General features: G+C 63.0%; 1 protein-coding gene across 3 annotated transcripts in view; it reads left to right on the forward strand.

Annotated features, from left to right (window-relative positions):
* LOC147102997 (ras-associating and dilute domain-containing protein-like) overlaps nt 1–15,020 on the forward strand; it is a 148,010-nt gene that overhangs the window by 56,838 nt on the left and 76,152 nt on the right. For all 3 annotated transcript variants that reach the window (XM_085964020.1, XM_085964019.1, XM_085964018.1), the window contains exon 7: nt 2,728–2,882. In XM_085964020.1, the coding sequence (XP_085820146.1) occupies nt 2,728–2,882 (155 nt within the window). The remainder of the gene's footprint in view (nt 1–2,727; nt 2,883–15,020) is intronic.

Below are 15,020 nucleotides of genomic sequence, written 5' to 3' on the forward strand. Positions count from 1 at the left end.
CCCCTCCCCCCCTTCCCTTGCCCCCTCCCCCCCTTCCTTGCCCCCTCCCCCCCTTCCCTTGCCCCCTCCCCCCTTCCCTTGCCCCCTCCCCCCTTCCCTTGCCCCCTCCCCCCTTCCCTTGCCCCCTCCCCCCTTCCCTTGCCCCCTCCCCCCCTTCCCTTGCCCCCTCCCCCCTTCCCTTGCCCCCTCCCCCCTTCCCTTGCCCCTCCCCCCTTCCCTTGCCCCCTCCCCCCTTCCCTTGCCCCCTCCCCCCCTTCCCTTGCCCCCTCCCCCTTCCTTGCCCCCTCCCCCTTCCTTGCCCCTCCCCCCTTCCCTTGCCCCCTCCCCCCCTTCCCTTGCCCCCTCCCCCCTTCCTTGCCCCCTCCCCCCTTCCCTTGCCCCCTCCCCCCCTTCCCTTGCCCCCTCCCCCCCTTCCCTTGCCCCTCCCCCCTTCCCTGCCCCTCCCCCCTTCCCTTGCCCCTCCCCCCTTCCCTTGCCCCCTCCCCCCTTCCCTTGCCCCCTCCCCCCCTTCCCTTGCCCCCTCCCCCCTTCCCTTGCCCCCTCCCCCCTTCCTTGCCCCCTCCCCCCCTTCCCTTGCCCCCTCCCCCCTTCCCTTGCCCCCTCCCCCCCTTCCCTTGCCCCCTCCCCCCTTCCCTTGCCCCTCCCCCCTTCCCTTGCCCCCTCCCCCCCTTCCCTTGCCCCCCCTTCTGCCCCTCCCCTTCCCTTGCCCCCTCCCCCCCTTCCCTTGCCCCCTCCCCCCTTCCCTTGCCCCCTCCCCCCTTCCCTTGCCCCCTCCCCCCTTCCCTTGCCCCCTCCCCCCCTTCCCTTGCCCCCTCCCCCCCTTCCCTTGCCCCCTCCCCCCCTTCCCTTGCCCCCTCCCCCCTTCCCTTGCCCCCTCCCCCCCCTTCCCTTGCCCCCCTCCCCCCCTTCCCTTGCCCCCTCCCCCCTTCCCTTGCCCCCTCCCCCCTTCCTTGCCCCCTCCCCCCCTTCCCTTGCCCCCCTCCCCCCCTTCCCTTGCCCCCCTCCCCCCCTTCCCTTGCCCCCTCCCCCTTCCTTCCCCCTCCCCCCTTCCCTTCCCCCCCACCCCCCTTCCCTTCCCCCCCACCCCCCTTCCCTTCCCCCCACCCCCCCCTTCCTTCCCCCCCTCCCTTTCCCCCCACCCCCTTCCCCCGCACCCCCTTCCCCACCCCCTTCCCCCACCCCCTTCCCCTCTCTCTCCTTCCCTCTCTCTCTCCTTCCCCCTCTCTCTCCTTCCCTCTCTCTCTCCTTCCCCCTCTCTCTCTCCTTCCCCCTCTCTCTCTCCTTCCCCCTCTCTCTCTCCTTCCCCCTCTCTCTCTCCTTCCCCCTCTCTCTCTCCTTCCCCCTCTCTCTCTCCTTCCCCCTCTCTCTCTCCTTCCCCCTCTCTCTCTCCTTCCCCCCCTCTCTCTCCTTCCCCCCCTCTCTCTCCTTCCCTCTCTCTCTCTCCTTCCTCTCTCTCTCTCCTTCCCTCTCTCTCTCTCCTTCCCTCTCTCTCTCTCTCTCTCTCCTTCCCTCTCTCTCTCTCCTTCCCTCTCTCTCTCTCTCTCTTCCCCCCCCAAGTATGTCTCTCTCTCTCTCTCTCTTCCAACAACAAGATGCCCTCAAAAAACCCTCGGTACCTCCAGCTAGTATAAAATAGGCACTACCTCTTGATGTAAGAAAACAACTAGGCACTGGGTCTAAGCGTTAAACAAAGCTTTAATCAACTGTTTTACAACATGGAGGTCTCGTTGTGTCCTTCACTAGTTCCTGTTAAGAATGTCCTGCGCAAGCTGGGCCCGTGCCCGAGTATTTATACTCTCCCTGGACAGCGCCACCTGCAGGCTGCTCAGTTGATTCATGTCACCTCTTAAAGGGGTAGCACAGCATCCAAGGGGAGCTTTCAATCAGACAGAACATGGCATTGATTTATTCGAAAGACGGCCCCTCCGACAGTGCCGCGCTCCCTCAGGACTGGCACCAGATCTGTAACAGTGCGAGCACAAAGACTGATTGTATGTGAGGGACCCTGGGGTGGGGAGTGCTTCCTACATCTCAGCTCTCAATCAGTGAGATTGGACACAATACGCCCAGCTGGAGTGTTGGGTCCAATTCTGGGCACCGCACTTTAGGAAGGATGTCAAGGCCTTGGAGAGGATACAGAGGAGATTTACTAGAATGGTACCAGGGATGAGGGACTTCAGTTACGTGGCTAGACTGGAGAAGCTGGGGTTGTTCTCCTTAGAGCAGAGAAGGTTAAGGGGAGATTTAATAGAGGTGTTCAAAATCATGAATGGTTTATGTAGAGTAAATAAGGAGAAACTGTGTCCACTGGCGGGAGGGTCGGTAACCAGAGGACACAGATTTAAGGTAATTGGCAAAAGAACCAGAGGGGAGAGGAGGAAACGTTTCTCACGCAGCGAGTTGTTGTGATCTGGAATGCGCTGCCTGAAAGGGCGGTGGAAGCAGATTCAATAGTAACTTTCAAAAGAGAATTGGATAATTACTTGAAAAGGAAACATTTGCAGGGCTCTGGGGGAAGAGCAGAGGAGTGGGACTAATTGGAGAGCTCGTTCAAAGAGCCGGCACGTTGGGCCAAATGGCCTCCTCCTGTGCTCTGTGATTCTGAGAATGAACCTTTCCTCTTCTGTGCTGCTCTCCCCACTCTGCGGGAAGTGTCATTACCTTGTTTTGCCTCTGGTTAGTCTCATGTTCTGACTGACCCTCACCATTCGTTGTTTGCCATCACAGTGCCAGTGAGGAAGCCCCTGCCATCGGCATAACTGAGCTGATCCCAGGTCTGCAGCCCCTCGTCTACTGGATGTCCAACTCCATCGAGCTACTGCACTTCATTCAACAGGAGGTTCCCAAACTGTTAGTATGGGAGCAGCACGTGGATCAGTACGGTGAGTACACACACAGAATGGTGCACACGTGTCATACATACCGGGTCTCACACACTGGGTCAGGCACACGCCGGGTCAGGCACATTGGGCTGCCCAAAGCTCACGTGTGCACCTTCCCGTTTGTGGCCACAGCCTGTGCCCATGGGGTGATGCTGGGTGTAGTGAGGCAGCAGTACAGCCCGTGTCGTCCTGTGTTACCGTGCACATTGCGTCATCGCCTCTCGGGGTGCCACAAACAAAACAGAAGTTTTCCAAAGATTTATGAATGATGATAGCGGCCCTTTAAATGCAGGAACAACTCTCCCTCCCCCTCTCCCTCCCCCTCCCCCTCTCCCTCCCCCTCTCCCTCCCCCTCTCCCTCCCCCTCTCCCTCCCCCTCTCCTCCCCCTCTCCCTCCCCCTCTCCCTCCCCCTCTCCCTCCCCCTCCCCCTCTCCCTCCCCCTCTCCCTCCCCCTCTCCCTCCCCCTCTCCCTCCCCTCTCCCTCTCCCTCCCCCTCCCCCTCTCCCTCCCCCTCCCCCTCCCCCTCCCCTCCCCCTCCCCCTCCCCCTCCCCCTCCCCCTCCCCCTCCCCCTCCCCCTCCCCCTCCCCCTCCCCCTCTCCCTCCCCCTCTCCCTCCCCCTCTCCCTCCCCCTCTCCCTCCCTCTCTCTCTCTCTTTCTCTCTTTCTCTCCCTCTTTCTCTCCCTCTCTGTCCCTCTCCCTCTCTGTCCCTCTCTCTCTCGCTCTCCCCCCCCCCCTCTCTTTCTCCCTCTCTTTCTCCCTCTCTTTCTCCCTCTCTTTCTCCCTCTCTCTCTCCCTCTCTCCCTCTCTCGCCCTCCCTCTCTCGCCCTCCCTCTCTCGCCCTCCCTCTCTCGCCCTCCCTCTCTCGCCCTCCCTCTCTCGCCCTCCCTCTCTCGCCCTCTCTCTCCCGCCCCCTCTCTCCCGCCCCCTCTCTCCCGCCCCCTCTCTCCCGCCCCCTCTCTCCCTCACGCTCGCCTGAAGTGGTCACTGAGGTTAGAGAAACTGTGGGTCGGTTAGTGATGGAGCCACCCAGAGCACAGGCTCCCCAGGGCAAGCGCTCCAGCTTTGGAGTCACTGAACACCGGGCTGCACAGGGGTAATATCTGTGGGAGCCGCCATCTCCCATCAGCTGCAGGCAGTCAGTTTGTTGAGATTTGCAGGCGGTGAGGTGACCTTTCATGTTGTGCCCGGGGTGGCGATCCTATTAGTCAGTTATTGGGCTGGGTGAATGGGCCTGATTGTCGGATCAGCGATGGTGTTAGAAGTGATTTGCGCGCAACACAAATACTTGACCCGTCTGGAATTTCAATCCTCGCTAAAACCTTCTTAAGAGAATCTTCTCACGAGCTGAGCGGCGATTGGCAGTGATCCGGGCATCGCTGGAGAAACACGTCCCACAATGTCAGGGGAAAGCTCGCTCTCCACACATCCCCTTTAAAGAGAGAGCCTCATCGTCGGAGCCTCGTTATACAGAGGGAGAGGAGCAATCTGCCCATCAGCGCAGATTCACCAGAATGATACTGGGACTGAAAGGGTTAAATTCCGAGGACAGGTTGCACAGACCGGGCTTGTATTCCCTCGAGTTTAGAAGATTAAGGGGTGATCTGATCGAGGTGTTTAAGATGATTAAAGGATTCGATCGGGTAGAGAGAGAGAAACTATTCCTCTGGTGGGGGGAGTCCAGAACAAGGGGGCAGAACCTTAAAATTAGAGCCAGGCCGTTCAGGGGTGATGTCAGGAAGCACTTCTTCACACAAAGGGCGGTGGAAATCTGGAACTCTCTCCCCCAAAAACTGTGGCTGCTGGGGGTCAATTGAAATTGTCAAGACTGAGATTGATTGATTGTTGGGTCAGGGTATCCGGGAATACGGAGCTAAGGCAGGTAAACGGAGTTGAGATACAGATCAGCCATGATCTCATTGAATGGCGGAACAGACTCGAGGGGCCGAATGGCCTCCTATCAGAATCCATTTGAAGAGGGAATGTTACCAGTTTGTTGGTTACAATTCCACACGTTTCCCTGTGATAGTTCACCCAAGTGGGCATTCTTCATCTGCAGGCCTTGGTAATGAGTGCTGAGAGGAAATCGACTGTGGGGGCATCACTGAGCCGCATCCACTTTCTAGCAAAAGTGATTGGCTAGTGATCAGGAGCAGGCACCCATGCTGGTTTCCCTGCCCCTTCGCCCAGGGGTGCTGAGCTCAGTTATGTGCCTCAGCTGCTGCCCTCACTGAGTTCAACCGACCCGGCACCCACTCTGGAAACCACCGCCTCGACGGGAGAACCAGTGCCTCTGATTTCAGGGAGACCGGGAGACGGTCAGTGGGTCTGGTGTCAGGGAGACGGTCAGTGGGTCTGGTGTCAGGGAGACGGTCAGTGGGTCTGGTGTCAGGGAGACGGTCAGTGGGTCTGGTGTCAGGGAGACGGTCAGTGGGTCTGGTGTCAGGGAGACGGTCAGTGGGTCTGGTGTCAGGGAGACGGTCAGTGGGTCTGGTGTCAGGGAGACGGTCAGTGGGCCTGGTGTCAGGGAGACAGTCAGTGGGTCTGGTGTCAGGGAGACGGTCAGTGGGTCTGGTGTCAGGGAGACGGTCAGTGGGTCTGGTGTCAGGGAGACGGTCAGTGGGTCTGGTGTCAGGGAGACGGTCAGTGGGTCTGGTGTCAGGGAGACGGTCAGTGGGTCTGGTGTCGGGGAGACGGTCAGTGGGTCTGGCGTCGGGGAGACGGTCAGTGGGTCTGGCGTCAGGGAGACGGTCAGTGGGTCTGGTGTCAGGGAGACGGGGAGATGGTCAGTGGGTCGGGGAGATGGGGAGTCGGTCTGGTGTCAGGGAGACGGGGAGACGGTCAGTGGGTCTGGTGTCGGGGAGACGGTCAGTGGGTCTGGTGTCGGGGAGACGGTCAGTGGGTCTGGTGTCAGGGAGACGGTCAGTGGGTCTGGTGTCAGGGAGACGGGGAGACGGTCAGTGGGTCTGGTGTCAGGGAGACGGGGAGATGGTCAGCGGGGCTGGTGTCAGGGAGACGGTCAGTGGGTCTGGTGTCGGGGAGACGGTCAGTGGGTCTGGTGATGGGGAGACAGTCAGTGGTCTGGTGTCAGGGAGACGGTCAGTGGGTCTGGTGTCGGAGACGGGGAGACGGTCAGTGGGTCTGGTGTCGGGGAGACGGTCAGTGGGTCTGGTGTCAGGGAGACGGTCAATGGGTCTGGTGTCAGGGAGACGGTCAGTGGGTCTGGTGTCAGGGAGACGGTCAGTGGGTCTGGTGTCAGGGAGACGGTCAGTGGGTCTGGTGTCAGGGAGACGGTCAGTGGGTCTGGTGTCGGAGACGGTCAGTGGGTCTGGTGTGGGAGACGGTCAGTGGGTCTGGTGACGGGGAGACGATCAGTGGGTCTGGTGTCGGGGAGACGGTCAGTGGGTCTGGCGTCAGGGAGACGGGTAGACGGTCAGCGGGTCTGGTGTCGGGGAGACGGTCAGCGGGTCTGGCGTCAGGGAGACGGTCAGTGGGTCTGGTGTCAGGGAGACGGGGAGACGGTCAGTGGGTCTGGTGTCAGGGAGACGGTCAGTGGGTCTGGTGTCGGGGAGACGGTCAGTGGGTCTGGTGTCGGGGAGACGGTCAGTGGGTCTCGTGTCAGGGAGACGGGGAGATGGTCAGCGGGGCTGGTGTCAGGGAGACGGTCAGTGGGTCTGGTGTCAGGGAGACGGGGAGACGGTCAGCGGGTCTGGCGTCAGGGAGACGGTCAGTGGGTCTGGTGTCGGGGAGACGGTCAGTGGGTCTGGTGTCAGGGAGACGGTCAGTGGGTGTGGTGTCAGGGAGACGGTCAGTGGGTCTGGTGTCGGGGAGACGGTCAGTGGGTCTGGTGTCGGGGAGACGGTCAGTGGGTCTCGTGTCAGGGAGACGGGGAGATGGTCAGCGGGGCTGGTGTCAGGGAGACGGTCAGTGGGTCTGGTGTCGGGGAGACGGTCAGTGGGTCTGGTGTCAGGGAGACGGTCAGTGGGTCTGGTGTCAGGGAGACGGTCAGTGGGTCTGGTGTCAGGGAGACGGTCAGTGGGTCTGGTGTCAGGGAGACGGTCAGTGGGTCTGGTGTCAGGGAGACGGTCAGTGGGTCTGGTGTCAGGGAGACGGTCAGTGGGTCTGGTGTCATGGAGACGGGGAGACGGTCAGCGGGTCTGGTGTCGGAGACGGTCAGTGGGTCTGGTGACGGGGAGACGGTGAGTGGGTCTGGTGTCGGGGAGACGGTCAGTGGGTCTGGTGTCAGGGAGACGGGGAGACTGTCAGGGAGACGGTCAGTGGGTCTGGTGTCAGGGAGACGGTCAGTGGGTCTGGTGTCAGGGAGACGGGGAGACAGTCAGCGGGTCTGGTGTCAGGGAGACGGTCAGTGGGTCTGGTGTCAGAGACGGTCAGTAGGTCTGGTGACGGGGAGATGGTCAGTGGGTCTGGTGTCAGGGAGACGGTCAGTAGGTCTGGTGACGGGGAGACGGTCAGTAGGTCTGGTGACGGGGAGACGGTCAGTGGGTCTGGTGTCAGGGAGACGGTCAGTAGGTCTGGTGACGGGGAGACGGTCAGTGGGTCTGGTGTCAGGGAGACGGGGAGGTGGTCAGTGGGTCGGGGAGACGGGGAGTCGGTCTGGTGTCACGGAGACGGTCAGTGGGTCTGGTGTCAGAGACGGTCAGTGGGTCTGGTGTCGGGGAGACGGTCAGTGGGTCTGGTGACAGGGAGACGGTCATTGGGTCTGGTGTCAGAGACGGTCAGTGGGTCTGGTGTCGGGGAGACGGTCAGTGGGTCTGGTGACGGGGAGACGGTCATTGGGTCTGGTGTCAGAGACGGTCAGTGGGTCTGGTGATGGGGAGACGGTCAGTGGGTCTGGTGTCAGGGAGACGGTCAGCGGGTCTGGTGACGGGGAGACGGTCAGCGGGTCTGGTGTCGGGGAGACGGTCAGCGGGTCTGGTGTCGGGGAGACGGTCAGCGGGTCTGGTGTCGGGGAGACGGTCAGCGGGTCTGGTGTCGGGGAGACGGTCAGTGGGTCTGGTGTCGGGGAGACGGTCAGTGGGTCTGGTGTCAGGGAGACGGTCAGTGGGTCTGGTGTCAGGGAGACGGTCAGTGGGTCTGGTGTCAGCGAGACGGTCAGTGGGTCTGGTGACGGGGAGACGGTCAGTGGGTCTGGTGTCGGGGAGACGGTCAGTAGGTCTGGTGACGGGGAGACGGTCAGTGGGTCTGGTGTCAGGGAGACGGTCAGTAGGTCTGGTGACGGGGAGACGGTCAGTGGGTCTGGTGTCGGGGAGACGGTCAGTGGGTCTGGTGTCGGGGAGACGGTCAGCAGGTCTGGTGTCAGGGAGACGGTCAGTAGGTCTGGTGTCAGGGAGACGGTCAGTGGGTCTGGTGTCAGGGAGACGGTCGGTGGGTCTGGTGTCAGGGAGACGGGGAGACGGTCAGTGGGTCTGGTGTCAGGGAGACGGGGAGATGGTCAGTAGGTCTGGTGACGGGGAGACGGTCAGTGGGTCTGGTGTCAGGGCGACGGGGAGACGGTCAGTGGGTCTGGTGTCAGGGAGACGGGGAGACGGTCAGTGGGTCTGGTGTCAGGGAGACGGGGAGATGGTCAGTAGGTCTGGTGTCAGGGAGACGGGGAGACGGTCAGTAGGTCTGGTGACGGGGAGACGGTCAGTGGGTCTGGTGTCAGGGAGACGGGGAGACAGTCAGTGGGTCTGGTGTCAGGGAGACGGTCAGTGGGTCTCGTGTCGGGGAGACGGTCAGTGGGTCTGGTGTCAGAGACGGTCAGTGGGTCTGATGTCAGGGAGACGGTCAGTGGGTCTGGTGTCGGAGACGGTCAGTGGGTCTGGTGATGGGGAGACGGTCAGTGCGTCTGGTGTCAGGGAGACGGTCAGTGGGTCTGGTGTCAGGGAGACGGTCAGTGGGTCTGGTGTCGGGGAGACGGTCAGTGGGTCTGGTGTCAGGGAGACGGTCAGTGGGTCTGGTGTCGGGGAGACGGTCAGTGGGTCTGGTGTCGGGGAGACGGGGAGACGGTCAGTGGGCCTGGTGCCAGGGAGACGGGGAGACGGTCAGTGGGTCTGGTGTCAGGGAGACGGTCAGTAGGTCTGGTGACGGGGAGACGGTCAGTGGGTCTGGTGTCGGGGAGACGGTAGTGGGTCTGGTGTCAGGGAGACGGTCAGTGGGTCTGGTGACGGGGAGACGGTCAGTGGGTCTGGTGACGGGGAGACGGTCAGTGGGTCTGGTGTCGGGGAGACGGGGAGACGGTCAGTGGGCCTGGTGTCAGGGAGATGGGGAGACGGTCAGTGGGTCTGGTGACGGGGAGACGGTCAGTGGGTCTGGTGTCAGGGAGACGGTCAGTGGGTCTGGTGTCGGAGACGGTCAGTGGGTCTGGTGACGGGGAGACGGTCAGTGGGTCTGGTGTCAGGGAGACGGTCAGTGGTCTGGTGTCAGGGAGACGGTCAGTGGGTCTGGTGTCAGGGAGACGGTCAGTGGGTCTGGTGACGGGGAGACGGTCAGTGGTCTGGTGTCGGGGAGACGGTCAGTGGTCTGGTGTCGGGGAGACGGTCAGTGGGTCTGGTGTCAGGGAGACGGGGAGATGGTCAGTGGGTCTGGTGTCAGGGAGATGGTCAGTGGGTCTGGTGTCAGGGAGACGGTCAGTGGGTCTGGTGTCAGGGAGACGGGGAGACGGTCAGTGGGTCTGGTGTCAGGGAGAAGGTCAGTGGGTCTGCTGTCAGAGACGGTCAGTAGGTCTGGAGACGGTCAGTGGGTCTGGTGTCGGGGAGACGGTCAGTGGGTCTGGTGTCAGGGAGACGGTCAGTGGGTCTGGTGTCAGGGAGACGGGGAGACGGTCAGTGGGTCTGGTGTCAGGGAGACGGTCAGTGGGTCTGGTGTCAGAGACGGTCAGTAGGTCTGGTGACGGGGAGACGGTCAGTGGGTCTGGTGTCGGAGACGGGGAGATGGTCAGTGAGACGGGGAGTCGGTCTGGTGTCAGGGAGACGGGGAGACGGTCAGTGGGTCTGGTGTCGGGGAGACGGTCAGTGGGTCTGGTGTCGGGGGGACGGTCAGTGGGTCTGGTGTCGGGGAGACGGTCAGTGGGTCTGGTGACGGGGAGACGGTCAGTGGGTCTGGTGTCGGGGAGACGGTCAGTAGGTCTGGTGACGGGGAGACGGTCAGTGGGTCTGGTGTCGGGGAGACGGTCAGTGGGTCTGGTGTCGGGGAGACGGTCAGCAGGTCTGGTGTCAGGGAGACGGTCAGTAGGTCTGGTGTCAGTGAGACGGTCAGTGGGTCTGGTGTCAGGGAGACGGTCGGTGGGTCTGGTGTCAGGGAGACGGGGAGATGGTCAGTGGGTCTGGTGTCAGGGAGACGGGGAGATGGTCAGTAGGTCTGGTGACGGGGAGACGGTCAGTGGGTCTGGTGTCGGAGACGGGGAGACGGTCAGTGGGTCTGGTGTCAGGGAGACGGGGAGACGGTCAGTGGGTCTGGTGTCAGGGAGACGGGGAGATGGTCAGTAGGTCTGGTGTCAGGGAGACGGGGAGACGGTCAGTAGGTCTGGTGACGGGGAGACGGTCAGTGGGTCTGGTGTCAGGGAGACGGGGAGACAGTCAGTGGGTCTGGTGTCGGGGAGATGGTCAGTGGGTCGGGGAGACGGGGAGTGGGTCTGGTGTCAGGGAGACGGTCAGTGGGTCTCGTGTCGGGGAGACGGTCAGTGGGTCTGGTGTCAGGGAGACGGGGAGACGGTCAGTGGGTCTGGTGATGGGGAGACGGTCAGTGGGTCTGGTGTCAGAGACGGTCAGTGGGTCTGATGTCAGGGAGACGGTCAGTGGGTCTGGTGTCGGAGACGGTCAGTGGGTCTGGTGATGGGGAGACGGTCAGTGCGTCTGGTGTCAGGGAGACGGTCAGTGGGTCTGGTGTCGGGGAGACGGTCAGTGGGTCTGGTGTCAGGGAGACAGTCAGTGGGTCTGGTGTCGGGGAGACGGTCAGTGGGTCTGGTGTCGGGGAGACGGTCAGTGGGCCTGGTGCCAGGGAGACGGGGAGACGGTCAGTAGGTCTGGTGACGGGGAGACGGTCAGTGGGTCTGGTGTCGGGGAGACGGTAGTGGGTCTGGTGTCGGGGAGACGGTCAGTGGGTCTGGTGTCAGGGAGACGGTCAGTGGGTCTGGTGACGGGGAGACGGTCAGTGGGTCTGGTGACGGGGAGACGGTCAGTGGGTCTGGTGACGGGGAGACGGTCAGTGGGTCTGGTGTCGGGGAGACGGGGAGACGGTCAGTGGGCCTGGTGTCAGGGAGACGGGGAGACGGTCAGTGGGTCTGGTGACGGGGAGACGGTCAGTGGGTCTGGTGTCAGGGAGACGGTCAGTGGGTCTGGTGTCGGAGACGGTCAGTGGGTCTGGTGACGGGGAGACGGTCAGTGGGTCTGGTGTCAGGGAGACGGTCAGTGGGTCTGGTGTCAGGGAGACGGTCAGTGGTCTGGTGTCGGGGAGACGGTCAGTGGTCTGGTGTCGGGGAGACGGTCAGTGGGTCTGGTGTCAGGGAGACGGGGAGATGGTCAGTGGGTCTGGTGTCAGGGAGACGGTCAGTGGGTCTGGTGTCAGGGAGACGGTCAGTGGGTCTGGTGTCAGGGAGACGGGGAGACGGTCAGTGGGTCTGGTGTCAGGGAGATGGGGAGACGGTCAGTGGGTCTGGTGACGGGGAGACGGTCAGTGGGTCTGGTGTCAGGGAGACGGTCAGTGGGTCTGGTGTCGGAGACGGTCAGTGGGTCTGGTGACGGGGAGACGGTCAGTGGGTCTGGTGTCAGGGGGACGGTCAGTGGTCTGGTGTCAGGGAGACGGTCAGTGGGTCTGGTGTCAGGGAGACGGTCAGTGGGTCTGGTGACGGGGAGACGGTCAGTGGTCTGGTGTCGGGGAGACGGTCAGTGGTCTGGTGTCGGGGAGACGGTCAGTGGGTCTGGTGTCAGGGAGACGGGGAGATGGTCAGTGGGTCTGGTGTCAGGGAGACGGTCAGTGGGTCTGGTGTCAGGGAGACGGTCAGTGGGTCTGGTGTCAGGGAGACGGGGAGACGGTCAGTGGGTCTGGTGTCAGGGAGACGGTCAGTGGGTCTGCTGTCAGAGACGGTCAGTAGGTCTGGTGACGGGGAGACGGTCAGTGGGTCTGGTGTCGGGGAGACGGTCAGTGGGTCTGGTGTCAGGGAGACGGTCAGTGGGTCTGGTGTCAGGGAGACGGGGAGACGGTCAGTGGGTCTGGTGTCAGGGAGACGGTCAGTGGGTCTGGTGTCAGAGACGGTCAGTAGGTCTGGTGACGGGGAGACGGTCAGTGGGTCTGGTGTCGGAGACGGGGAGATGGTCAGTGAGACGGGGAGTCGGTCTGGTGTCAGGGAGACGGGGAGACGGTCAGTGGGTCTGGTGTCGGGGAGACGGTCAGTGGGTCTGGTGTCGGGGGGACGGTCAGTGGGTCTGGTGTCGGGGAGACGGTCAGTGGGTCTGGTGACGGGGAGACGGTCAGTGGGTCTGGTGTCGGGGAGACGGTCAGTAGGTCTGGTGACGGGGAGACGGTCAGTGGGTCTGGTGTCGGGGAGACGGTCAGTGGGTCTGGTGTCGGGGAGACGGTCAGCAGGTCTGGTGTCAGGGAGACGGTCAGTAGGTCTGGTGTCAGGGAGACGGTCAGTGGGTCTGGTGTCAGGGAGACGGTCGGTGGGTCTGGTGTCAGGGAGACGGGGAGATGGTCAGTGGGTCTGGTGTCAGGGAGACGGGGAGATGGTCAGTAGGTCTGGTGACGGGGAGACGGTCAGTGGGTCTGGTGTCGGAGACGGGGAGACGGTCAGTGGGTCTGGTGTCAGGGAGACGGGGAGACGGTCAGTGGGTCTGGTGTCAGGGAGACGGGGAGATGGTCAGTAGGTCTGGTGTCAGGGAGACGGGGAGACGGTCAGTAGGTCTGGTGACGGGGAGACGGTCAGTGGGTCTGGTGTCAGTGAGACGGGGAGACAGTCAGTGGGTCTGGTGTCGGGGAGATGGTCAGTGGGTCGGGGAGACGGGGAGTGGGTCTGGTGTCAGGGAGACGGTCAGTGGGTCTCGTGTCGGGGAGACGGTCAGTGGGTCTGGTGTCGGGGAGACGGTCAGTGGGTCTGGTGATGGGGAGACGGTCAGTGGGTCTGGTGTCAGAGACGGTCAGTGGGTCTGATGTCAGGGAGACGGTCAGTGGGTCTGGTGTCGGAGACGGTCAGTGGGTCTGGTGATGGGGAGACGGTCAGTGCGTCTGGTGTCAGGGAGACGGTCAGTGGGTCTGGTGTCGGGGAGACGGTCAGTGGGTCTGGTGTCAGGGAGACAGTCAGTGGGTCTGGTGTCGGGGAGACGGTCAGTGGGTCTGGTGTCGGGGAGACGGTCAGTGGGCCTGGTGCCAGGGAGACGGGGAGACGGTCAGTGGGTCTGGTGTCAGGGAGACGGTCAGTAGGTCTGGTGACGGGGAGACGGTCAGTGGGTCTGGTGTCGGGGAGACGGTAGTGGGTCTGGTGTCGGGGAGACGGTCAGTGGGTCTGGTGTCAGGGAGACGGTCAGTGGGTCTGGTGACGGGGAGACGGTCAGTGGGTCTGGTGACGGGGAGACGGTCAGTGGGTCTGGTGACGGGGAGACGGTCAGTGGGTCTGGTGTCGGGGAGACGGGGAGACGGTCAGTGGGCCTGGTGTCAGGGAGACGGGGAGACGGTCAGTGGGTCTGGTGACGGGGAGACGGTCAGTGGGTCTGGTGTCAGGGAGACGGTCAGTGGGTCTGGTGTCGGAGACGGTCAGTGGGTCTGGTGACGGGGAGACGGTCAGTGGGTCTGGTGTCAGGGAGACGGTCAGTGGGTCTGGTGTCAGGGAGACGGTCAGTGGTCTGGTGTCGGGGAGACGGTCAGTGGTCTGGTGTCGGGGAGACGGTCAGTGGGTCTGGTGTCAGGGAGACGGGGAGATGGTCAGTGGGTCTGGTGTCAGGGAGACGGTCAGTGGGTCTGGTGTCAGGGAGACGGTCAGTGGGTCTGGTGTCAGGGAGACGGGGAGACGGTCAGTGGGTCTGGTGTCAGGGAGACGGTCAGTGTGTCTGCTGTCAGAGACGGTCAGTAGGTCTGGTGACGGGGAGACGGTCAGTGGGTCTGGTGTCGGGGAGACGGGGAGATGGTCAGTGAGACGGGGAGTCGGTCTGGTGTCAGGGAGACGGGGAGACGGTCAGTGGGTCTGGTGTCAGGGAGACAGTCAGTGGGTCTGGTGTCGGGGAGACGGTCAGTGGGTCTGGTGTCGGGGAGACGGTCAGTGGGTCTGGTGTCGGGGAGACGGTCAGTGGGTCTGGTGTCGGGGAGACGGTCAGTGGGTCTGGTGACGGGGAGACGGTCAGTGGGTCTGGTGTCGGGGAGACGGTCAGTGGGTCTGGTGTCGGGGAGACGGTCAGTGGGTCTGGTGTCGGGGAGACGGTCAGTGGGTCTGGCGTCAGGGAGACGGGTAGACGGTCAGTGGGTCTGGTGTCGGGGAGACGGTCAGTGGGTCTGGTGTCGGGGAGACGGTCAGTGGGTCTGGTGTCGGGGAGACGGTCAGTGGGTCTGGTGTCGGGGAGACGGTCAGCGGGTCTGGTGTCGGGGAGACGGTCAGTGGGTCTGGTGTCGGGGAGACGGTCAGTGGGTCTCGTGTCAGGGAGACGGGGAGACGGTCAGTGGGTCTGGTGTCGGGGAGACGGTCAGTGGGTCTGGTGTCAGGGAGACGGGGTGATGGTCAGTGGGTCTGGTGTCAGGGAGACGGTCAGTGGGTCTGGTGTCAGGGAGACGGGGAGATGGTCTGGTGACGGGGAGACGGTCAGTGGGTCTGGTGTCAGGGAGATGGTCAGTGGGTCTGGTGTCAGGGAGACGGTCAGTGGGTCTGGTGTCAGGGAGACGGGGAGATGGTCTGGTGACGGGGAGACGGTCAGTGGGTCTGGTGTCAGGGAGATGGTTAGTGGGTCTGGTGTCAGGGAGACGCTCAGTGGGTCTGGTGTCGGGGAGACGGTCAGTGGGCCTGGTGCCAGGGAGACGGGGAGACGGTCAGTGGGTCTGGTGTCAGGGAGACGGTCAGTAGGTCTGGTGACGGGGAGACGGTCAGTGGGTCTGGTGTCGGGGAGACGGTAGTGGGTCTGGTGTCGGGGAGACGGTCAGTGGGTCTGGTGTCAGGGAGACG

The sequence above is a fragment of the Somniosus microcephalus genome, chromosome 21 (genome assembly GCF_052327205.1).
Source record: "Somniosus microcephalus isolate GS21.2 chromosome 21, FLI_Smic_1.0, whole genome shotgun sequence".
NCBI classification, from domain to species: Eukaryota; Metazoa; Chordata; class Chondrichthyes; order Squaliformes; family Somniosidae; genus Somniosus; species Somniosus microcephalus.